General features: G+C 44.0%; 1 protein-coding gene across 1 annotated transcript in view; it reads right to left on the reverse strand.

The window, feature by feature from the left end:
• The window catches only part of pyroxd2 (pyridine nucleotide-disulphide oxidoreductase domain 2), a 65,514-nt gene that overhangs the window by 36,965 nt on the left and 2,576 nt on the right, over window positions 1–25,973 (reverse strand). The window contains exons 2-4 of the mRNA XM_043713014.1: window positions 25,321–25,340; window positions 16,535–16,628; window positions 10,084–10,157 (exon numbers count right to left, since the gene is read on the reverse strand). Of these exons, the coding sequence (XP_043568949.1) occupies window positions 10,084–10,157; window positions 16,535–16,628; window positions 25,321–25,340 (188 nt within the window). The remainder of the gene's footprint in view (window positions 1–10,083; window positions 10,158–16,534; window positions 16,629–25,320; window positions 25,341–25,973) is intronic.

Here is a 25,973-nt window from a genome sequence, read left to right on the forward strand (position 1 = left end):
AGGAAAGTGGTGGAAACCACATTGATGCCATAGGGTTGGAGGGTCCCGAGGCGGAGGATGAGGTGTTCTTCCTCCAGGCATCGGGTAGTGAGGGAGTGGTGATGGAGGAGGCCCAGGACCTGCATGTTCTCAGCAGAGTGGGAGGGGGAGTTAAAATGTTCAGCCACGGGGCAGTAGGGTTGGTTGGTGCGAGTGTCCTGGAGATGTCCTCTGAAGTGCTCTTTCGCCTAGATCAGTAAAAGAGAATCAAGGGTTCTGGGGAAAAAGCAGGAAAGTGAAGTTTGGATTATCAGATCAACTATGATCTTAATGAATGATGCAGCAGACTTGATGGGCTGAATGGACTCCATCTGGTTTTATGCTGTTGGTGCATAGAGGCAGCACGGCTTAATAGAGGCTCTCTCACCTTTAACATTGCGAGGTGAAAGGATCTGGAAATAAGCTTACACTAAAGAATGATGGAGGCAGATGCAATAATAAACATGATAAGATCTTCAAGGCGAAAAACTAAAATGGAGTAAACGTAGCTCTTCTAAAGAGCTGGCATAAAGGCAATGGACTAAATAGCCCCTTGCTGTGTTGAACAATTCTATGGAATCAGTGCAAAAGGGAAACCACAAGGTCCAGAGGGCATGAACCTGGAGCTAAGGGTAACAAGGAAGTGGGAACAGCCAAAATATCAAATGAGTTTTTCAGTTCAGTGTTTACAACTTGCATTTGCGTCACCCTTTACTGTAGTAAAATATTTGCACGTGTAATACCAAGTGACATTAGGAAAGGTGACTGGAAGCTTGATGTAAGATAGGTTTTCAGGAATGCCTTTAAGAAGCAGACAGAGAGTGGTAATGGTCCAGAAACAGAACTGAGCAATCTGATAGATTGGATGTTAACTACTGAGTAGGCAATTGTTGAACAGACTGGATGTTTAAGGATGCGGTTAGGAAACATTACATAGAGGTAATTGAAACCTGCCATAAAGCCTGGTTTAAATCAATTCAAGACAAATTTTCATGAGGACATGCACAAACAAAGCACTATTTGACAGTACTGGTATAACAAGGAAGGGGACAAGATGGATGGGCAATCCTTCCCAGCTTAGAGCCTACTGTTCCACTTCCTTAAACAGACATACAGAAAGATGGGGGTTGCTTCAGGCTGCCTTAAGAAACAGAAATGGGCTATAACCTTCAGCATTCACGCACCACTAAGATACAATGAAAGCACCATCTGGAAAAATGTGAGTCAGGGTTCAGAGTACAGCAGGTTGTGTGGGAAAAAAGCAAATCAGGTTTTAGAATTCAGCGAGAAACTATGCCTGAAAGGAAATATTAGAATTAATTCATTTCCATTTACTAGGTGACAGAAAGGAGTACCCTTCAACAGTACACAAGATGTTATGTTCATTATGAAGTGTTTTTGGACACTCTAGGCACTAACAGGGTCTATAGAAATGCAATTCCCTTTCATCCTCTTTTTTCTATCTATTCTAATTCAAAGCTGGTCATTTCGAATGTATTGTTAATTTGAATTGAAATCATGCAAAGAAAAATTCTCCACTATTGCTCCATTATAAGTATTGAATTCCACCTACTTTAATGTGGTTTCTTCATCAGAAGGTAGACTGACACTGAGTGAATAGAGTAAGCTGCAGTGGGATGGGGTTTCTGTCCAAAATCTATTGCTCAGGCACTTAGTGCAGGGCACAGACGAGGACAGAATCAGGAGGAGGGAAGAAGGTTCGGAATTGTGGAAAGCAAATCAGAGTAGATAACCCAGCCCCCACCCTCCTCCCATTTTTATCTCTCACATACTACCCAAGGCACCTCCCATACCTCTGCTTTGATCCCCTTCATGCCCAGAGGACCACAGGAATGGGAGTAGGCCATTCAGCCCATCAAGCCTGCTCTGCCAATTGTGGTTGATTGAACACTGGCAACTGCCCCTGTGATTTGCAGCAGGAAGATCATCCAGCAGAGGGTGACCGAGAGGGAGAGGCATCACTTTGGTGCATACACTGCAGCGGATTGTCGTGGGCCTGGTATCAAGGAGCACAAGGTACAGGACTACATGCTGAGGCACGTGCTAAAGCTCGGAGCAGCTGCTGCCAAGATGCAGTGGGGAAAGACCCACTGAAGAATAATGGGGGTCCATTTGGTAATTGGGCCCTCCTGACACCTCAGCTAAATGTGAAGAGGTTGACTGCAAATATAAAGAACGATGAACATCAAAGACTTAATTTGTTCTCTGTAAGTTAAGACAGTGTAGATATAAACAGCTCCATTAATTATACAAGTACCGAAGATTTCTTTCTATCAATAAAGCATATTTTTGCAATTCAGAAAAAGAGAGCCAGGATACAGAAATGTACTATTGCAAAATTTGTTGGTAGCAGAGTAAATAGTAAGGCGTTGGCTCTAGAGGCTTCAGAAAGCAGCAACTCAGGAAAGATTCCAGGTAAGCTCAGGTAAAGTCCTTTTAACTTTCCTCTTTAGTCTGACTGCAGTTGAGATGGCTGTTAGGGCAGACACACGTTCCTCCTGCAGGATGTGGATGCTCAGGGGGGCTTCCATCATTCCTGAAGCCTACACGTGTGGGAAGTGCACCCACCTGCAGCTCCTGGGAGACCATGTTAGGGGGCTGCAGCTGGATGCACTAAGGATCGTCCGAGATGCTGAGCGCTTCACAGGTAAGGGTTTTATTGGTCACATCTATGGTGCAGGCAGAGAGTAGCCTGGTGACTACCTGGAAAGGCAAAGGGAGGACGCAGAGAGTGCAGGAATCCCCTGTGGCCAATCCCCTCGAAAATAAGTACACCATTTTGTACACTGTTGGGGGGGATGACCATTCAGGGGAAAGCAGCAGTAGCCAGGTTGGTGACACTACGGCTGGCTCTGGGGCACAGCGCACAAGAGTAAACTGGAACTTAGTGATAGGAGAGTCAAGTTAGGGGGAACAGACTGATAGGAGGTTTTGTATGTAGCCTCCCGGGATGTGTCAGAACAACTGTAGAACATTCTCAAGTGGGAGGGTAAGCAGCCGGAAACCATTGTGCACATTGGCACAATGAGATAGGCAGAAATAGAGAGGAGGTCCTGCAGAGTGATTATAGAGAGCTAGGAAATAAGTTAAAAACCAGGACCTCATCAGTGGTAATCTCCAGGTTAAATGCAGTGCCACATGTTAGTGAGCGTAAAAACAGGAGGATATGGCAGCTGAATGCTAAAGCCTGGGTAGCTCAGTCAGTAGAACATCAGACTTTTAATCGGAGGGTCCAGGGTTCAAGTCCTTGCTTGGGCGGCTGCTTTTAATGGGTTAGCAGCAGTGGTTAGCACTGCTGCCTCACAGTGCCAGAGACCCAGGGTCAATTCCTGCCTCAGGCGCCCGTCTGTGTGGAGTTTGCACATTCTCCCCGTGTCTGTGCGAATTTCCTTCGGGTGCTCTGGTTTCCTCCCACAATTCAAAAAACTGTGCAGGTTAGGTGAATTGGCCATGCTAAATTGCCTGTAGTGTTAGGTGAAGGGGTAAATGTAGTGGAATGGGTCTGGGTGGCGGGTTGGTGTGGACTTCTTGGGCTGAAGGGCCTGTTTCCACACCGTAAGTAATCTAAATTGATGCAGGGGGCATTGATTTCGATTTTTAGATCATTGGGATCTTTTCTGAGGCAGAGGTGACCTGTTCAAGAAGGGTGGGTTGCACCTGAACCAGAGGGGGACCAATATCTTGGCGGCTGGGTTTGCTAGTGCTACAGGGGAGGGTTTAAACTAGATTGGCAGGGGGATGTGATTCTCAACAGCAGGGAGGCAAGTGGGAGGCTGAAGGAGATAGGGTTTCCTTCGGGTGCTCTGGTTTCCTCCCACAATTCAAAAAACTGTGCAGGTTAGGTGAATTGGCCATGCTAAATTGCCTGTAGTGTTAGGTGAATGGGTAAATGTAGGGGAATGGGTCTGGGTGGCGGGTTGGTGTGGACTTCTTGGGCTGAAGGGCCTGTTTCCACACAGTAAGTAATCTAAATTGATGCGGGGGGCATTGATTTCGATTTTTAGATCATTGGGATCTTTTCTGAGGCAGAGGTGACCTGTTCAAGAAGGGTGGGTTGCACCTGAACCAGAGGGGGAACCAATATCTTGGCGGCCGGGTTTGCTAGTGCTACAGGGGAGGGTTTAAACTAGATTGGCAGGGGGATGGGATTCTCAACAGCAGGGAGGCAAGTGGGAGGCTGGAAGGAGATACAGTAATCAGAAATAATAAAGTGAAGAAACAGGTTAGGCTGGAACACAACAGGGAGCAAGAAATGGATTAAATGGCAACTATTTCAAAGCTAGAGCGCTGACAGGTAAGGCCGATGACCTCAGGGCATGGATAGGTACATGGGACAGGGATATTATGACAATTACAGAAACATGGCTAAGGGAGGGACAGGACTGGCAGTTTAATGTGCCAGGGTACAGATGCTTTAGGCAGGACAGAGGTGATGGAAGGAGGGGAGGGGAAGTTGCATTTTTGATTAATTCGAGTATCACAGCAGTAATCAGAGACGAAACAACTAAAGAATCATCCAGTGAGGCTTTGTGGGTGGAACTAAGAAACAAGAAGGGGATGGTGATGTCATTGGGGTTTTACTATAGGCCCCCAAATAGTCAATGGGGATTAGAGAAACAAATGTGCAGAGAGACTGGGGAGATTTGCAGGAGCAATATGGCCATCATAGTAGGGGATTTTAATTTTCCTAACATAGACTAGAACCACCATAGTGTTAAGGGCTTATATGGGGTGGAATCTGTTAAGTGCATTCAGGAAAGTTTCCTCAAGCAGGCTTACTCAGGAAGGGGCAAAACTCGACCTACTCTTGGGAAATGGGGCAGGGCAGGTGACGGAAGTGACAGTGGGGGAGCACTTTGGGACCAGCGACCATAGTTCTATTAATTTTAAAATAAAAACTGGTCCACAGGCTGAAGTTCTACACTGGGGCAAGGTGAATATTGATGGAATTAGACAGGAGCTTGCAGGGGTTGATGGGAGTAGTTTGTCTGCAGACAAAAGGACCTCCGACAAGTGGGAGGCCTTTAAAAGTGAGATAGCTAGAGTTCAAGGTCAATACGTTCCTGTGAGGGTGAAAGGCAAGGTTGGCAGGAATAGGGAACCCTGGATGACAAGAGATATTGAGGTTTTGACCAGAAAAAAGGAGGTGGTATGGCTCCAGGTACAGGCAGCTGGAGTCAAGGGAATCCCTGGAGGTATACAGGGAATACAGAAGTTTACTGAAGAAGGAAATCAGGAAGGCAAAAGGGGGGACACGAGATAGCCAAGGCTGAGAAGATCAGGGTGTACCTGAAGAGGTTCTTTAAAAGTATACTAAAGGAAAAAGAATAACTAGAGAGAGAATAGGGACTGTCAAGGACCAGAGTGGACATGTATGCGTAGGACTGCAGGAGATGAGTGAGGTTCTCAATGAATATTTCTCCTCTGTGTTAAACATGGAGAAAGACATGAAGACTTGGGAACTTGAGGCAGTTAGTGGTGATATCTTGGGAACAGTCCATATCACAGTAAAGGAGGTGTTGGATGTATTAGAATGCATGTAGGTGGATACATCTCTTGGGTCTGACCAGATATATCCAAGAACACTGCAAGAGGCTACAGAAGAAATTGTGGGGACCCTGGTTAATATTTTTGCATCATCATTAGCCACAGATGAGGTCACGGAAGACTGGAAGGTAGGAAATGTTGTGCCCTTATTCACGAAGTGCTACTAAGAAAAACTTGGGAACTACAGACCAGTAAGATTAACATCTGTGGTAGGTAAGTTACTTGTGAAGATTCTGAGGGATAAGGTACACATGCATTCAGAAAAACAGGATTGGATTAGGAGCGGTCAGCATGGCTTTGTGCATGGGGGATCATGCCCCACAAATTAGTTGAGTTCTTAGATGAAGTGACCAGGAAGGTTGATGAGGGCAGGGTGGTAGACATAGTCTATATGGATTTCAGTAAGTCTTTGATAAGTTTTCACATGGTAGGCTGTTCCGGAAGGTTGGATCACATGGAATCCAGAGGGAGTTGGCAAATTGGACACACAATTGGCTTGATGATATGAAGCAGAGGGTAATAATGGAAGGATGCTTGTCGGACTGGAGGCCTGTAACTAGTGGAGTGCCTCAGGGTTCGGTGCTGGGCCCATTACTGTTTGTTATCAATACCCCCCATGCTTTGAATGAAAATGTACAAGGCATAATTAGTAAGTTTTCAGATGACACTAAAATAGGTGGTTTTTGTGGACAGTGAGGAAGGTTCTCAGAAATTGCAGCAGGACTTTGGTCAGCTTGGGAAGTGGGCCGAGAAGTGGCAAATGGAGTTTAATATAGACAAGTGTGAGGCCTTGCATTTTGGAAAGCCAAATCAAGGTAGGAGGTTCATGGTGAATGGTAGGGCCTTAAGAAGTATAGTTGGCTTTCAGGTGCACAGTTCTCTGAAAGTGGAGTCACAGGTAGACAGGACAGTGAAGAAGGCTTTTGGCACACTGGCCTTCATCAGTCAGGGCACTGAGTATAGAAGTTGGGATGTTCTGTTGCAGTTGTACAGGACGTTGGTGAGGCTGCACTGTTTTCAGTGTTGGTCACCTTGCTATAGGAAGGATGTTATTAAACTGGAAAGAGTGCTGAAGAAATTTACAACGTAGTTGCCTGGACTCAATGGTCTGAGTTATAGGGAGAGATTGGACAAGCTAGGACTCTTTTCTTGAGAGTGTAGGAGATTATGGGGGTATCTTATAGAACTGTATAAGATTATGAGAGGCATGGATATGGTGAACACACTTAGTCTTTTTCCCAGGGTTAGGGAATTGAGGACTAGAGGTCATCAGTTTAAGGCTAGAGGGGAAGGAATAAAAGGGAATCTGAGGGGCAACGTTTTTACACAGAGGGTGGTGCGCATACGGAATGAGCTGCCAGTGGAAGTGGTTGAGGCATTTGGACAAATACATGGATAGGAAAGGTTGAGAAGGATATGGGCCAAGTGCAAGGAAATGTGGATTAACATGGATGGACATTTTGATCGGCATGGGCCAGTTTGGGCCAAAGGACCTGTCTCTATGCTGGAGGACTCTATGACTTCAATGCCTTTTACCAACCTCTACTTTAAATATACTCAAAGACTGAACTACCACATCCCATTGGGGTAGAGAATTCCAAAGAGTCAGTACCCTCTGAGTAAAGGATTTCTCCTCATCCCGGTCCTAAACGGAATCCTCTTTACTTCTAATTCTGAACTTCATAGTCAGGGGAAAGCTTTTACCTGCATCTACCCAGTCCATCCCTTTAAGTATTTAGTAAGTTTCAATGAGATCACCTCTCGTTCTTTGAAACTATAGGGAATAAAGACCCAGTTTGCCCATTCTCTCCTCATAGGACAATCCCACCATCCCGGGAACCTTCATTGTATTTCCTCTGTGGCAATTATATCTTCCCTGAGATAAGGAGATGAAAACCGCACACAGTCCTCCAAGTGGGGTCCAACCAAGCTCCTAAACAACTGAAGCAGGACTTCAGCACTCTTGTATTCAGATCCTCTTGTGATAAAGATTAACATTGTATTAGCCTTCTTAGTATTGCTGAACAAAGAGACCTAGGGGTGCAGATGCATAGATCCTTAAATGTTGAGTCACAGCTAGACAGGGTAGTGAAGAAGGCATTTGGCATGCTTGCCTTAATTGCTCAGTGCATTGAGTATTGGAGTTAGGAAGTCAGCTGTGCAGGAGAGTGGAATACTTTTGGAATACCGCATACAGTTCAGTCTCTCTGCTGTTGGAAAGATGCTATTAAACTTAAGGGTGCAGAAAAGATTTACAGGGATGTTGCTAAGACTGGAGGTTTGAGCTGTAGGGAGAGGCTGAATAGACTGGGACTGTTATTTCTGGAGTGTCGGAGGCTAAGGGGTGACCTTTTTGTTAAATTTATTCACAGATGAGGGGTTCGCTGATTAGGCCATCCCAAATTGCCCAGAGGGCAGTTACAAGACAACCACATCCCTGAGAGTCTGGAATCACATGCAGGATAGACCAGGTAATTTATAAAATCATGAGGGGCATAGATAGGGTGAATAGCCAAGGTCTTTTTCTGAAGCTGGGGAGTCCAGAACTAGACGGCATAGGTTGAAGGTGAGAGTGGAAAGATTTAATAAGGACCTGAGGGGTAACTTTTTCACATAGAGGGTGGTGTGTGTATGAAATGAGCAGCCAGAGGAAGTGGTGGAGGCTGGTACAATTATATATTTAAAAGGCATTTGGATGCATGCAATTCTGCAAACATTAACAGTAGGATTGGATAAAACTTAAAAATCAACAAAGGATGACTAGAAATGTAATGTAGAGGGAGAAATTAGAGTATGAGAAAGAGACAGAAATAAAAAATGGTCATAAAAGTTTCTAAAGAATGTTTTAAAAGATAAAGAGTAACTTAAAGTAATCATAAATCCTCTAGGAAGTGAGTCAGGAAATGATGTTTTATCACGTAGAGAGTGGTCCGTGTATGGAATGAGCTGCTGGAAGAAGTGGTGAAGGCTGGTACCGTTACAGCATTTAAAAGACATCTGGATGGGTAAGTGAATAGGAAAGGTTTAGAGGAAGGGTTTATGGGCCAAATGCTGGTAAATGGGACCAGGTCAGATTGGGATGTATGGTCGGCATGGACGAGTTGGACTGAAGGGTCTGTTTCCATAATGTATGACTCTGTGATTCTATAAAAGCACACAAACATTGATCAATCTCTGTATGAATATACTCAACAATGGAACATCTACAGTCTCTGGAGTAGAGGACTCCAACAATTCATAACTCTCTGAGCACAGAAATTACCCCTGAGTTCAGTCCTTACTAGTTATCCCCTCATCTTGAGGTCATGCCATTTGGTTCAACACCCTCTGGTTAGATGAAGCAGAACTCTTGCATCTGCCCTAAGTCCTTTGGAGAATTCTGCTGCTTTAATTTCACTCAATTCTCACTCTCCTAAAGCCCACAAAATGAAGGTCAATTTTTACAGACAGGTGACATTTCAGTGTCCCTCACGTCCCAAGGTGTTTCACTTCCTCATTGTAAGTGTAGACCATCACTTCAATTAGTTAAGATTCCAGAACATTCTAGCACGCGCCATTTCAGTTCCTTGCTACGTGAGGATGCAAATGGAACTGAAGAGTGTTGTTTACTTTCTGCCTTCCTCCCACGCCAGCCCGTTGCCCAAGATGTGAGTGCGACCATCACACATGATATTCTTCAACAAGTGGCATTGTCAAGTTGTGTGACTGTGGTGAGAATCTCTGCACAACCCAACCTTGTGCTCACCCCCATTTTCCAAACTTCATTCAGTTTTGGAGTTAGGGCTTGGTGGTTGGTGGTCAGGAGTAGCAGCCCCAGCTAAATCTTTCATCTTTCCTTCATGTGGGGCACTTCGGTTAATAGAAACACCTCAACTGCAGGCTCTGGCTGACAGCCCAAATTGCAAGCTGAAAGCTTCCTGTCGGACCTTGTTTTTAATTCACTCGTGTATTTATTGCCCACTCCTAGTGGATGGTGATGGCAAACTGCCTTCTTGAACCCCTGCAGTCCATGTGCTGTAGGTTGAGGGCATTCCAGGATTTTGACCCCACGACAGTGAAGGGATCGCATTATATTTCCAAGTCAGGATGGTGAGTGGCTAGGGAGGGGAACTTGCAGGTGGTGGCGTTCCAAAGTATGTGCTGCCCTTAGATGGAAGTGGTGATGGATTTGAGGATCTTTGGTGAATTTCTGCCGTGCACCCTGTAGATGGCACACACTGCAGCGAATGAATGTCGGTGGTGGAATGAGTAGAGAGTGGCACCAATCAAGCGGGCTGCTTTCTCCTGGATGGTGTCAAGCTTCTTGAGTGTTGTTGGGGCTGCACCCATCCAGACAAGTGGGGAGTATTTCATCACACTCCTGACTTGTGCCTTGCAGTTGGTGGACAGGCTTTGGGGAGTCAGGAGGTGAGTTACTCACTGCTGGATTCCGAGCCTCTGACCTGCTCTGGATACTACTTTTTCTACAAAACATTTCTTAAAAGAAAGTTGCCTCACCTTCAGCTCCAACTCTTTGTAGATCTGAGGTCTCAGTAAACTGAGCACATAAGATGCACGTGAAAACTTAAAACCTGCAGTGTTAAAGCACAGCAAGAGATCCATAAACAGCATGCACATTTCTGGATATGTAAATGCAACATTTCATTGTGAATATGCTCCGTTCAATCATCACAAAATGTTTCTTTTTTTAAAAAAACAATCAATGAACTCAAAAAAATCAATAAACCCCAAACTGCAGACAATAAATCCTCAGATTGCAGATGACCTGATATTTCTTGTATTTCCATTTAACAGCAATATAGAGGTGAGGGTATTTCATCAAATCCCTAAAGTATGGAAGCAGGCCATTCAGCCCACTGAGTCCACACAGACCGTCCCACCAAGAACCAAATCCCTACCCTATAATCCTGCATTTCTCATGGCCAATTCACCTAACCTGCACATCCCAGGGCACTAGGGGCAATTAGCATAGGCAATCCATCTGACCTGCACATCTTTGGACCATGAGAGGAAACCAGAGTACCTGAAGGAAACCCTTGCAGACACGGGGAGAATATGCAAGCTCCACACTGTCGCCTGAGGGGAAAATTGGTCTCTGGTCCCTGGTGCTGTGAGGCAGCAGCGCTAACCACTGAGCCACCATGTCACAGTAATTTTAAATCTGAGACTTATAGTTTTTAATAATAGTACATTGGGGGGCAGCACATCAAAACCTAATAAACATGGCATATTGGCTCAATGGTTAGCACTGCTGCCTCATAGTACTAGGGACCCGGGTTCAATCCCAAGATCGGGTGACAGTCTGTGTGGAGTTTGAACATTCTCCCTGTGTCTGTGTGGGTTTCCTCCGGGTGCTCTGGTTTCCTCCCACAATCCAAAGATGTGCAGGTTAGGTGAGCTGGCTGTGCTAAATTGCCCGTAGTGTTCAGGGATGTATTAGTTACGGGTAAATGTAGAGTAATAGGGTAGGGGAATGGGTCTGAGTGGGTTACTCTTCAGAGGGCCAATGTGGACCTGTTGGGCCAAACGGCCTGTTTCCACACTTAGGGATCTACGAAGCATAGAGAGCAGGAGTAAGCCATTCAGCCTTTCAAGGGGCAGGCAATGGCCTTGTGGTATTATTGCTGGACTGTTAATCCAGAGACCCAGGTCATGTTCTGGGGACCTGGGTTTGAATCCTGCCATGGCAAATAGTGGAATTTGAATTCAATAAAAATCCGGAGTTAAGAGTCTAATTATGACCATTAATCCATTGTCAATTGTTGGAAAACTGCATCTGGTTCAGCAGAGACTGGATCAGCTGGGAGGGTAATCATTGGAGTTTAGAAGAATGAGTGGGGCGATGGGGAATCTCATTAAAACCTATAAACTTTTGACAGGACAGATGCAGGAGGTCACAGCTGAAGGATACGGGGTGGGCCATTTGGGACTGGATGAGGAGAAATGTCTTCACCCAGAGAGTGGGGAGTCTGTGGAATTCTCTACCACAGAAACTGATTGAGGCCAAAACACTGAATGTTTTCGAGAGGGAGTTAGATATAGTTCTTCAGGTGTAAGGGTTCAAAGGGTATGGGGAGAAAGCAGGAACAGGATACTGAGTTTGGTGGAGTTTGAATTCAATATAAATCTGTAATTAAAGGCCTAATGACTGTTGTTGATTTTGAGGGGGGAAAGCCCCAACTGGTTCACTAATGTCCTTTAAGGAAGGAAACTGCCATCCTTACCTGGTCTGGCCTACATGTGACTCCAGACCCACAGCAATGTGACTCAGTGACGTCCAAATCCTATTAACAAATTTTCTAAACTTTAGCCAGTTTCCTAATCAAGTCATTACTTCACGTTCAGCTCCACTGGTTTAGTTTAATTGGCTTTTGTCATTGGCTGTAGAGTGCTTTGAGAGGTCCATGCCATTAGCATGAGGCTGGACTTTTGGAACTTTAATATACTAGTTACTTTACTAGTCCAACGTGTCTGTTACTTAATTACTGTATTCTAATTACCCAGACTTTTAATAAAGTGAGTGCTTTATCTGAACCCATAACCTGGAGGTGCCGGTGTTGGACAGGGGTGGATAAAGTTAAAAATCACACAACACTAGGTTACAGTCCAACAGGTTTATTTGGAAGCACTAGCTTTCGGAGCGACAACCACCTGATGAAGGAGTAGTGCTCCAAAAGTTAGCGCTTCCAAATAAACCTATTGGACTGTAACCTGGTGTTTTGTGATTTTTAACTTTGCATATCCCAGTCCAACACCAGCACCTCCAAATTGTGAATTTCTAACTTCATCTAAACCCGTGTATGATGACTTGCCTCTGAAGAGCTCCCTCTGATGGATATAAGTTCAATTACATGATAGACATTGTGTCAGAGTCATACAGCACAGAAACAGACCCTTCGGTTGAACTAGTCAATGCCAACCACATTCCCTAACTAAACTAGTTCCGCCTGCCTGCTCCTGGCCCATAGCCCATCAAACCCTTCCTATTCATGTACTTATCCAAATGTCTTTTAAATATTGTAATTGTACCCACATCCACAATATGCTCATTCCACACACTAACCACCCTCTGTGTAAAAGGTTTGCCCCTCATGTCTTTTTAAAATCTTTCTCCTCTCAACTTAAAAACATGCCCCGGCCTTGAAATCCACCATCCTAGGGAAAAGACAACTACCATTTACTCTATCCATTATTTTATAAACCTCTACAAGGTCACCTCTCAACCTCCGACACTCCAGTGAAATAAAGACCCATCCCACCCAACCTCTTCTTATAACTCAAAGCTTCCATACCCAGAAAAATCCTGGTAAATCTTTTCTGAACCCCCTTCTAAACCCCCTTCCTATAACTGGGCGACCAGAACTAGACACAGTATTCCAGAAGAGGTCTCACCAATGTCCTGTACAACATCACATGACTTCCCAACTCCTATACTCAAAGGATTGAGCAATGAAGGCAAGCATGCCAAATGCCTTTTTAACCACCCTGTCTATAAGTGATGCAAATTATAAAGAATTATGTACTTGCATCCCTCATTCTCTCTGCTCTACAACACTACCCAAGAGGGAGAAGGTGAGGACTGCTGATGCTGGAGAGTAAGAGTCGATAAAGTGTGGCGCTGGAAAAGCACAGCAAGTCGATTGTGATAGGTCGGTAGGAAGGGTGAAGTGGATAGATGGGAAGGAAGATGGACAGGTAGGACAGGTCAAGAGGGTGGTGCTGAGTTGGACAGTTAGATCTGGGATGAGGTGAGGGGAGGGGAGATTTGGAAACCCGTGAAGTCGACATTGATGCCGTGTAGTTGGAGGGTCCCAAGGCGGAAGATGAGGTGTTCTTCCTCCAGGCATCAGATGGTTTGGAATTGCCGGTGGTGGAAGCCCAGGATTTGCATGTCCTTGGTGGGGTGGGAGGGGAAGTTGAAGTGGTTGGCCATAGGGCAGTAGGGCTGGTGGGTGGGTGTGTCCCAGAGAAATTCTCTGAAATGCTCTGCGAGTTGGCGTTCTATCTCCTCAATGTAGAGGTGATCACATCGAAAGCAATGGACACAGTGGATGAGGTAGGTGGATGTGCAGGAAAATCTCTGCCAGATTGAAAAGTCCTTACTATTAAGTGTATAAGCCCTATGCTTGTTTGCTTATCAAAATGCAATATCTCCCATTTATGCAGATGGAACTCCATCTGCCATTAAATTTGTATTTGTATTAAAACAGAAAGTGCTGGAGAAACTCACCAGCTCTGGCAGCATCTCTGGAGAGAGAATTTAGAAATAATGCTTTGAGTCCAGTATAATTGGAAGACTGATGGTTTTTACATGTAGATAAAGGGGAGGGGGTGGAGAAGTAAATGGAACAGATGGGAAAGATGTCCCGGAGTAAAAGACAATGATTATAGTATTAATGGTGATGAAGAAGTGAATTAGATAAAGAGTAAGTGTTAATAGTAGAAAATCGATCATCCCCTCTTCAGATCCAAAGAATAGTTATATTAAATTTGTAACTTTAATTCTGTTTCTCCCTTCATAGATTTTGCCAGATCTGAGTTTCTCCTATATTTTATTCCTATTTTTATTTCAATTCTCCAGCAACCACAATTTTCTGTTTTTGTTTTAGTCTTGCATTTACATAGCTGCTTTCAATACCTCAGAAGTCACAATGTGCTTCATAGCCACTGAGGTATTTCTAGAGCAAGTAACTATAATAATGTAAAGAGTGAAATAGAACAAACAATTAATTTACATGCAGCAAGTTCCACCAAACAGCAAATTAGTAATAAGCATTGAAGGCCAGCCAGCTCAGTGGTCTAACCAGCTGATTTGTGGTGCAAAAAATTGCCCACAGTGATTAGTTGAGGTTAGAATGAAGAATTCTCTTTCTCAACATTTCTCCTCACCTCAGACACAGTGACCCTCAGGTTAAACGATGACCAATCGTCTCTCTCTGACAGATTCACCCTATGGTCTAGTAAGACTATGGTTACCTTACCTTTAATGACCACACAATTTGCTTTGGTGAAGTTTGCCTAAGTGAGTAGTGGGAACCATCAAGGTAAACAAGACGTATTCAGATGAACACTTGGAAGGACAGAGCTTGTAGGCTACGAGTCAATCATTGGTATAGATGGATGTTTGATGACCAGCATGGACACTTTGGGCTGAAATGAGCACCACTAGCATTGCCAATATTTATTACCCAAGTTGCATTTGGGAAGCTGGCATTAGGATACAATTACTGTGCCGTCCATAGGTCAGCTGGCAGTGCTGTCTCTGAGTTACAAGGTACGATGTTCAAATCCTACTCCAACACTTCAGATCAAAGGTCAAGGCTGACACTGGAATCCTGAGAGGACTGCTGCACTGTCAAGATTGCTGTGTGGATATACATTAAACCAAGGCTCCATCCACCTTTTAGGTGGATCGCATGGCGCTATCTCAAAGTAGAGAAGGACAGATGTTCCCAGCTGCCAGCCCTGTATCTCTCAACCGTCAGAAACACCAGATAGCATGGTCATTGCTGCCTGTGAGAGCAAGGTGCTATGCACTAATTACCCATCAGACTTTCCAAATTGTAACAGTGACAACACTTCAGAAGTAAAGTGCTTTTGGACATCTATTGGAGGTGAAAGGTGCTAGAAAAATGCAAGTGCTTTTTCTATTCTCAAATGATTGTCGTCCAATCTCCTTTACAATAGTCTTAGGAAGGGAGTGTCAGGATCTTTACACATCAGCAGCGAAGGAATATTGAAATATTTGCAAGTTGGAATGATGTGAGACTTGATGCCCTTGCCTTTATAAAGGCTCCTTGCTTGCAGGCCATGGGGTCCAACAGCATGGAAACAGACTGTCTGGTCCAACTCATCCATGTCAATCAAGTTTCCCAAACTAAACTAGTCCCATTTGCCTGTACTTGGCCCATATCCCTCTAAATCTTTCCTATTCATGTATCTTTTAAATGTTGTCGGCGGAAGTGGGTACTACAGATGCTGGAGATTAGAGTCAAGATTAGAGTGGTGCTGGAAAAGCACAGCAGGTCAGGCAGCATCCAAGAAGCAGGAAAATCAATGTTTTCAGCAAAAGCCCTTCATCAGGATTCAATGTTTCAGGCAAAAGTCCTTCCTGATGAAGGGCTTCTGCCCGAAACATTGGTTTTCGTGCTCCTCGGATGCTGCCTGACCTGCTGTGCTTTTCCAGCACCACTCTAATCTTGATTTTAAATGCAGTAACTACCTGCATCTACACAGCCTCTGGCAGTTCATTCCACATTCCCTGTGAGAAAAAGTTGCCCCACAGGTCCCTTTTAAATCTTTCCCCACGCACCTTAACCCTATGCCTTTTAGTTTAGATTCCCCCACCCTAGAGAAAAGACTCTTGCTATTCACCTTATCTATGCCCCTCATGATTTTATAAACCTCTGTAAGGTCACCTGTCAACCTCCTATGCTCCAGTGAAAAATGCCCCAGTCTATCCGGCCTCTCCTTATAACACAAACCCTCTAGTCCCAGTAACATTTACACCCAGGGATGGAGTGCTCACTGTTCTCACTCCAACTGCTTTCTTGGGGCGGCATGGTGGCTCAGTGGTTAGCAGTACTGCCTCACAGCACCAGGGACCCACGTTCGATTCCCGCCTTGGGTGACTGTCTGTGTGGAGTTTGCATGTTCTCCCTGTGTCTATGTAGGTCTGCTCCCACAATCCAAAGATATGCAGGTCAGGTGAATTGGCCATGCTAAATTGCCCTATAGTGTTAGGTGCATTAGTCAAGGGTAAGTATAGAGTAGGGAATGGGGCTGGGTGGGTTACTCTCCAAAGGGTTGGTGTGGACTTGTTGGGCTGAAGAGCCCGTTTCCATACTGTAGGAAATCTAATCAAAATGTGCACCCTCTCAAATTTAATTACATCCTTACTGAAACCTCAGGAGCTGCTTCTACTCAGTCTGACTGGAGTTGCTCCTACCTGGAATGAGTTCCTCTGTCACAGCAGCCCCACCAATTAAATGACGCCTCTCTAGTACGGCAGTGTTCACTCCAGATTTCTGTAGGTACGTTGCCTGCAAAAGGACAAGTGACAAGTTTATATCAGGTTTCCAGTATTCTGCAGTATTCTGCTTTTCAATTAGTCAGACTTCAACAGAGTTTCCCAACATGCAGTCCTGAAGATCAGAACTGGACACGCATTTTCCAAAACGTTCATTAAAATACAGGCATCATATGGAACTATTAGAGGTTTGTTAAAGTTAAACAGTGTTTCACAGATTCAATGCAGTATTTTTGAAGAAGTGCATACATAAAGCGCAGGTAGGAGACAGGTTTTTCAGAAAGTAGGATACAAAAAATATGATAGTTCACTGTAACTTTTAACAAAAATTCACAAGAACTTTGGTTAGGTCACAGCTGGAATACTGTGTGGAGTTTGGTCACCTCATTGTAGGAGGGATGTGATTACACAGGCCATGGTTCAAGGAAGATTCATTAGGATATCGCCTGGGATGGAGCAGTTTAGCGACAAAGGGAGGCTGGATATCCTCAGGATGTTGCCCAGGAATGGAGGGTTTGATTTGGAATGAGAGGCGGGATAGGCTGGGACTTTTTCCATTGGAGTGTAGGAGGTTGAGGAGTGACCTTATGGAGGTTTATAAAATCATGAGGGGTATAGATAAGGTGAATGGTGGGCATCCTTTACCTAAGGTGGGGGATTTCAATACCAGGGCACATATTTTTAAGGTGACAGGCGAAAGTATTAAATAGATATGAGGGATCAATTTTCTACACAGAGAGTGTGTGGAATGAACTTCCAGAGGAAGTGGTGGATGCAGGGACAGTTACAATGTTTAAAAGACATTTAGATATGTGCATGAATAAGAAATGTTTGGAAGGATATTGGCCAAGCACAGGCAGGTGGGACTAGTTTAGTTTGGGATTAGTGAGTTTTGAGAAGATTTGTAGCTCAAGTTGAGGTTCTGGATGTAAGTTTGCTTACTGAGCTGGAAGGTTCATGTTCATGAAGTTTGGGATTATGGTCAGCACAGACTGTTTGGACTGAAAGGTGTGTTTCCATGCTGGATGACTATGACTTGGGTTGTTTTCTTTGTAGCAGAGCAGGGACCTAACTGATGTGTATAAGATTATAGAGGGGAGCAGGGACAGCGTGAATAGAAATCAGCTATTAACCTTAGTCAAAGGGGCAGGAACAGCCTACACAGTGAACATGGAAGGTAGGAGATTTAAAGAGGATTTGGGGAGAAGGGTTTTAACAAGCATGGTGGGAGTCTGGAATGCACTGCTTGAGAGGGTAGTTTACACAGGATTCCCCACAACCTTTAAAACGTATGTGATGAACATCTGAAGTGTCATAACATTGAAGGTTATGGGCCCAGTCCAGGAAATTGGAACTATTACAGTTAGGACTTTATTATTTGGTGGTGCAGACTTGATTTGTCAAGTGATCTCTTCTTTCCTGTTTGATTCTACGATTTGAAGACATTGCCAAGGATGACTGACGATCAGGAGGTGGGTGACAGGCATTTCCCTCAAGATGCATTCAGTCTTGGGGAGGTCTGCATCACTGGCAATTATTAACCGTTCCCCCAGTCCTCTTGAGGAAAGATGGTGATGGGTCTTCTCCATAAACCATCGCAATCAATGTTGAGTTTTTGCGCGGGTCACTCCATATGGTTGTTTGAAAGATAGAGTTTCTTGCTACAACATTTCAGAGGGGAGACAGGAGTCTACGATTGTCATGTGGATTTATGTAAAAAGCAAAACAGTAGGATTTCTTCCTGGAGAAAGACATTACCATCTGGGTCATTTCATCAGACAGCTTCAGCGTCACATTTCAACTCTAGGTTTTACTTCCAGATAAAACCCATTTCAAATTCTCCAACTCATTCAAGTGCTTAGGAAAAGTTTCAAAAACATAAAATAATTCATCAGCGAACACAACTGGGCAGTGAAATTGGGAATAGTATATTATATTTTACTCCTTTCCATTAATAAAATATTCCTTGATGACTCTAAGACAGTAACTTGGAGCAGTGTTATTTCTACATTTTAAAAAATGGAATTATCCCCAAAGGTAAGTATTTTTAATTGGTCTCCAGCTCCATGACCTTAAAAATAAATCTCTTATGAACCATTCAATCATTTCATCGGTGTACACCAACCAGTTCCAAATTTTCATTTTGATAATGGTGAACCTCTGAAACATCTCTACTAGTGCCTGTGCATCTTATGAAAATTTGACAATTTAACTAGCTTTCTTGAACAAATGCACCTTACATCGGGTTAGGGGGGTCGAACCTCATTTGTGTTCTTCATATCTTGAAATTTGTGTAAAAGTTAACTGAAAATGTGATTTCAGGTTATTTCATGTGTAACTCAGTTATATTTAAAATTCTGATGAAGAGTCCTACCAGATTCAAAACATTAACTCTGTTTCTCTCTCCACAGATGATGTTAGACCTGCTGAATTTCTCCAGCAATCTTTATGTTTGCTTCAGATTTCCAGCATCTGCAGGAGAAAGTGAGGACTGCAGATGCTGAAGACCAGAGTTGAAGAGTGTGGTGCTGGAAAGGCACAACAGGTCAGGCAGCGTTCGAGGAGCAGGAGAGTCAAAGTTTTAGGCATAAGCCCTTCATGAGGAATGAGGTGATTCCTGGTGAAGAGCTTATCCTTGCAACATCAACTCTCCTGCTCCTCGGTTGCTGCCTGACTAGCTGTGCTTTTCCAGCACCACACTCTTCAACTTTGCAAATATTTCGCCTTTTATCAGGTTGGACAGATGGCTGATGAAAAGGAGCAAAGGGTAAAAATAACTTTAAAGCGGGATACAGTAGACATTGGAAATAGTAGAGACAGATGGAAAATAGCACTTTGGAGGTCAGGCAGTATCAGTGGAGAAAGAACCAAGAGCTGACATTTCATTTTGATAATCTTAGTCACAAGGTCAGCAGCCTGAAAGGTCTCTCTTCTCAGAAGCTGTCGGAACTGCTAAGTATTTCCAGCATTTTCAGGGTTTTTTTTAATCAAAGAGTTTAAATCAATGGGTGCTGCTCAGATAGAGTGCACAATACGAAGTGAGACACCTTAGGGGAGTAAGTCTGGTCTCACTTTTCTCTTCAGTAGACAGAGGTTGTGGATTTGGCAATAGAATATTCTTGGCTATAGAACATAGCATTCCACAAGAATAGGTCAAAGTGATCCAGCAGATTGCAAGTACAATTTAATGCATGGGGAGATAAAGGAATATGTTTGTTGACTCAATGGCAAGACATTGAGACTGAGCAACTTAGAGAGAGATGGAAGGTTTCAGATAGATAAATAATTGAAGGTGTAAGCGCAGGTACATAAAAACATAAAAAAGACAAACAAAATAAAAAAGGAAGATTATAAATAGGAAGAATTCAAGAGGCTTGAGCGAGGTTATAAAGTGTGCAAGTTATCAGTGTGACAGAACATGGACCAATGTGGGGCACTGAGAGATACAAGAAAATTTTCTGATTCAGTATGTGGATATACCTACTAGAGAAGGTGCAAACCTTGACCTACTCTTGGGAAATAAAGCAGGGTAGGTGACTGAAGTGTCAGTGGGGGAGCACTTTGGGGCCAGCGACCATAATTCTATTAATTTTAAAATAGTGATGGAAAAGGATAGACTAGATTTAAAAGTTGAATCTCTAAATTGGAGAAAGGCCAATTTTGACAGTCATAGAGCCATAGAGTTGTACAGCACGGAAACAGACCCTTCGGTCCAACCTGTCCACGCCGACCAGATATCCCAACCCAATCTAGTCCCACCTGCCAGCACCAGGCCCATATCCCTCCAAACCCTTCCTATTCATATACCCATCCAAATGCCTCTTAAATGTTGTAACTTTACCAGCCTCCACCATATCCTCTGGCAGCTCATTCCATACACGTAACCACCCTCTGCGTGAAAAAGTTGCCCCTTAGGTCTCTTTTATATCTTTCACCTCTTACCCTAAACCTATGCCCCCTAGTTCTGGACTCCCCGATCCCAGGGAAAAGACTTTGTCTATTTAAGCTATCCATGTCCCTCATAATTTTGTAAACCTCTATAAGGTCACCCCTCAGCCTCCGACGCCCCAGGGAAAACAGCCCCAGTCTGTTCAGCCTCTCCCTATGGCTCATATCCTCCAACCCTGGCAATATCCTTATAAATCTTTTCTGAACCCTTTCAAGTTTCACAACATCTTTCCGATAAGAAGGAGATCAGAATTGCACGCAATATTCCAACAGTGGCCTAACCAATGTTCTGTACAGCCGCAACATGACCTCCCAACTCCTGTACTCAATACTCTGACCAATAAAGGAAAGCATACCGAATGCCATCTTCAGTATCCTATCTACCTGTGACTCCACTTTCAAGGAGCTATGAACCTGCACTCCAAGGTCTCTTTGTTCAGCTACACTCCCTAGGACCTTACCATTAAGTGTATAAGTTCTGGTAAGATTTGCTTTCCCAAAATGCAGCACCTCGCATTTATCTGAATTAAACTCCATCTGCCACTCCTTAGCCCATTGGCCCATCTGGTCAAGATCCTGTTGTAATCTGAGATAACCTTCTTCGGTGTCCACTACACCTCCAATTTTGGTGTCATCTGCAAACTTACTAACTGTACCTCTTATGTTCGCATCCAAATCATTTATGTAAATGATAAAAAGTTGAGGACCCAGCACCAATTCCTTGTGGCACTGCACTGGTCACAAGCCTCCAGTCTGAAAAACAACCCTCCACCACCACTTTCGAAAGCTGATTGGGGGCAGATATTCGCAGGTAAAGGGACGGTTGGAAAATGGGAAACCTTCAGAAATGAGATAACAAGAGTCCAGAGAAAGTATATTCCTATTAGAGTGAAAGGGAAGGCTGGTAGGTATAGGGAATGCTGGATGACTAAAGAAATTGAGGGTTTGGTAAAAGAAGGAAGCATAAGTCAGGTATAGACAGGATAGATCGAGTGAATCCTTAGAAGAGTATGAAGGCAGTAGGAGTATACTTAAGAGGGAAATCAGGAAGGCAAAAAGGGGACTTGAGATAGCTTTGACAAACAGAGTTAAGGAGAATCCAAAGGGTTTTTACAAATACATTAAGGACAAAATGGTAACTAGGGAGAGAATAGGGCCCCTCAAAGATCAGCAAGGTGGCCTTTGTATGGAGCCGCAGGAGATGGGAGATACTAAACAAGTATTTTGCATCAATATTTACTGTAGAAAAGGACATGGAAGATATAGAATGTAGAGAAATAGATTATGACATTTTGAAAAACGTCCATATTACAGAGGAGGAAGTGCTGGATGCCTTGAAATGCATAAAAGTGGATAAATCCCCAGGACCTGATCAGGTGTACCCGAGATCTCTGTGGGAAGCTAGGGAAGTGATTTCTGGGCCTCTTATTAGATATTTGTATCACCAATAGTCACAGGTGAGGTGTCGGAAGACTGGAGGTTGGCTAACATGGTGCTACTGTTTAACATAGCTGGTAAGGACAAGCTAGGGAACTATAGACCAGTGAACCTGACGTCGGTGGTGGGCAAGTTGTTGGAGGAAATCCTGAGGGACAGGATGTACATGTATTTGGGAAGGCAAGGACTGATTACGGATAGTCAACATGGATTTTGTTAGTGGAAAATCATGTCTCACAAACTTAATTGAATGTTTTGAAGAAGCAACAAAGAGGATTGATGAGGGCAGAGCGGTAGATGTGATCTATATGGACTTCAGTAAGGCATTTGACAAGCTTCCCCATTGGTGACTGGTTAACAAGGTTAGATCTCATGGAATACAGGGAGAACTAACCATTTGGATATAGAATTGGTTCAAAGGTAGAAGATAGAGGGTGGTGATGGCAGGTGGGACTCGATTGGGTTGGGATATCTGGTCAGCGTGGACAAGTTGGACCAAAGGGTCTGTTTCCGTGCTATACATCTCTGTGACTCTATGACTCTATGTGAGATTTCCTCCACTAGAACAGAAAGGTTAAGAGAATATTAGAGCTGAAAATGTGTTGCTGGAAAAGCGCAGCAGGTCAGGCAGCATCCAAGGAACAGGAGAATCGACGTTTCGGGCATAAGCCCTTCTTCAGGAATGACGAAAGTGTGTCCAGCAGGCTAAGATAAAAGGTAGGGAGGAGGGACTTGGGGAGGGGCTTTGGAAATGCGATAGGTGGAGGGAGGTCAAGGTGAGGGTGATNNNNTATGTTCTGGCGATGGAGGAGTCCAAGGACCTGCTTGTCCTTGGTGGAGTGGGAGGGGGAGTTGGAGTGTTGAGCCACGGGGTGGTTGGGTTGTTTGGTCCGGGTGTCCCAGAGGTGTTCTCTGAAACGTTCCGCAAGTAGGCGGCCTGTCTCCCCAATATAGAGGAGGCCACATCGGGTGCAGCGGATGCAATAGATGATGTGTGTGGAGGTGCAGGTGAATTTGTGGTGGATATGGAAGTGTCCCTTGGGGCCTTGGAGGGAAGTAAGGGGGGATGTGTGGGCGCAAGTTTTGCATTTCTTGCGGTTGCAGGGGAAGATGCCGGGAGTGGAGGTTGGGTTGGTGGGGGGTGTGGACCTGACGAGGGAGTCATGGAGGGAGTGGTCTTTTCGGAACGCTGATAGGGGAGGGGAGGGAAATTTATCACTGGTGGTGAGGTCCATTTGGAGGTGGCGGAAATGGCGGCGGATGATACGTTGTACATGGAGGTTGGTGGGCTGGCAAAGCGCAGCATGTCAGACAGCATCCAAGGCTCTGATCTCCAGCATCTGCAGCCCTCACTTTCTCCCCTAAGAGAATATTAGTTAGATTTCTTTATTTTTTGGTGCAACTTTCCCATTCTGTGCAGTGGGGGATCACTGAGGCAGTCAAGTGTTTAAATTCATGTGCAAAAAGACTGCACTCAAAATGAGATTACTAAACCAGAGACTGAGGTGTTGTTCTAAGGACCGGGGTTCAAGTCCTGCTATGGCAGATAGTGGAATTTGAACTCAACAATAATCTGGAGTTGGCAGTCTAATGATAACCACAAAGTCACTGGTGATTGTCAAGAAAATATATCCAGTTCACAAATGACTTTTAGGGAAGGAATTCAGCCATTCTTACCTGGTCAGGCCTACAGGTGACTCCATGCCTACAGCAATGGGTTTGTCTTTTAACTGCCCTCTGGGCAATAAGTGCTGGCCTAGCCAATAGAGCCCGCATCCCGTGAGTAAATGAAAACAAAATTAACTTCTCTAACTTTCTTTAAGAAGCCTAAGACTGTAATGTTTAACTTTCTTTCTTTATTTTTCTACTTTATATTAAGAAGGACTGTAATATTTAACTTTTAACTTAGTTTCTTTATTTTTGTACTTTGTACATAAGATTTTGTATCGAGGTAGCTTTGTACCTAAAATGGCACTGGGAATGGCTACATTGTACACTTTTCACTGTTCTCCTGAGTAGACTTCCATACTTGAGTACATGTGACAATAAAATCTAAACCTAATTCTAAATTCTAAGAGCTACCGGTTATATTATAGGAGACGAAGCATCGTGATAAGCTGAAGTCTGAATCCAACAGAATCACTCCAATGCAGCCATGAGGCACACTCCTTGACAGCACAATTAGAAACATGTGATGTGTCTGAGTTCTACTTGAATAAGACTCAATGTTCAGATTTTCCCAAATCACTCACCGTACCTTCCGCCATAACACAAAGTTCTGGATGGTCAGTCAACCTCAGTAAAGATCTAGGTTAGGTTCATATTAAGGTTATGGGCAATCAACCTCAAAATGGGTTCTGACAGAGTCCAAAGAGGTTATCATGGTGATTAATCCGTCAGTTCCAGCATGGTAGTGGCTTTAATGTCTGGGTATCACAGTCAGACTGAGCAAAGTAGGAAAGTGCAAATTTTGGACTATGTAAGGAATAGTACACAATAGTGATCACTACTTGGAATACAGGAGTCATAATCAAAGGACAATGAATACTAGAATGCTGGAGTGTGCTAAAGTCCAAATGGATTTAATCACTGGGTGTCGCTGGCTGGTCAGCATTTTATTGCCCATCCCTAGTTGCCCCGAGAAGGTGGTGGTGAGCTGCTTTTTTGAACCACTGCAGTCTATGTGCTGTAGGTAGACCCACAATGCCCTAAGGGAGGGAATTCCAGGATTCTGAACAGCAATCATGAAGAAATAACTAAATATTTAGAAGTTGGAATGGTGAGTGAGTGGTTTGGAGGGAAACTTGCAGTTGGTGTGTTCACATGTAACTGCTGCTCTCATCTAAGTGGTATGCATCGCTTTTCTCATCTGATTATCTTGCAAATTCCACTTTCTTTCACTGTGTGATAGCCACTTTGACTGCTATTTCCTGCTATCTCTTCTCTTTACTTGAGAGGACAAAATGTCCTCTTGGAGTCTCAGATGCCTCCTTTCTCTGACCGAGACTCAATCTGCGAAAGGTTGTGTGTTCTCCTTTCCAATGTCTGGAGCTGACCATCCAGGAGTTTAGAGACCTGTCCAGTTCCCTCCTCTTGCTGTCCAAGAGACATTGCCATATGAAACCTCCCCACAAGACATCCTATCCCAACTGCCCGAGAATTACAGCTTCACCACACAGCATCTGTCAAACTCAGCTGCACCCAGCCATCAGGCCCAGCTTTAACATTCTGGGAATTTCCCAAACACAGGAAAGACTGAAACCTCAATGTAACAAGTATTAAAATGTTACCAGAAGCAAAGACAAGAAAGTTGTACGTACAGCTATAAGCCCATTGTGACCTGGGGAAATAAAGGAAAATAAGATGTTCATTTTCGTATTATTTAAGTACAGATAATACTATGCAGATTGTGAGTCAAATACTCTGTTTTAGCAACATCATATATCATAAACAAACAACATTTACATATAAAAGCAAAATACTGGCAATCCAAAGCTAACACAGAAAACGCTGAAGAATCTCAGCAGGTCCAAAAGTAGCTATGGAGAATGAAACAAGGTCAACGTACCAAACTCAAAACTTAACTCTCTCCACAGACCTGCTGAGTTTATTCAGCATTTTATGTGATTGTAGTGCATTTATATAGTGCTTTTACCATTGGAAAACACTCCTAGGTGCTGCCCATGAACATGGACAGAACACTGACACCTAGCCAAAGAAACAAACACTTGGGCAGGTCTCCAAAGCTTGTTCAAAGATTTGGTTTTAAGTAGGGTCAGAAGGGAAGGGAGAGACAGAGGCAGAGAGGTTTGGGTAATGGATTCCAGAGAAAGTTGAAGGGATAGCCACTAATGTTAGGGAGAAGGAAGTGGGAAAGGCTCAACAGGACAAAGTTATAGGAACACAAGGTCACAAACTAGGGAGTAGGCAAACTATGCTGTTATGTGGACAAAGAATGAAGCTATGCTGTGCT

Source organism: Chiloscyllium plagiosum, chromosome 22, assembly GCF_004010195.1.
Source record: "Chiloscyllium plagiosum isolate BGI_BamShark_2017 chromosome 22, ASM401019v2, whole genome shotgun sequence".
Lineage (NCBI taxonomy): Eukaryota > Metazoa > Chordata > Chondrichthyes > Orectolobiformes > Hemiscylliidae > Chiloscyllium > Chiloscyllium plagiosum.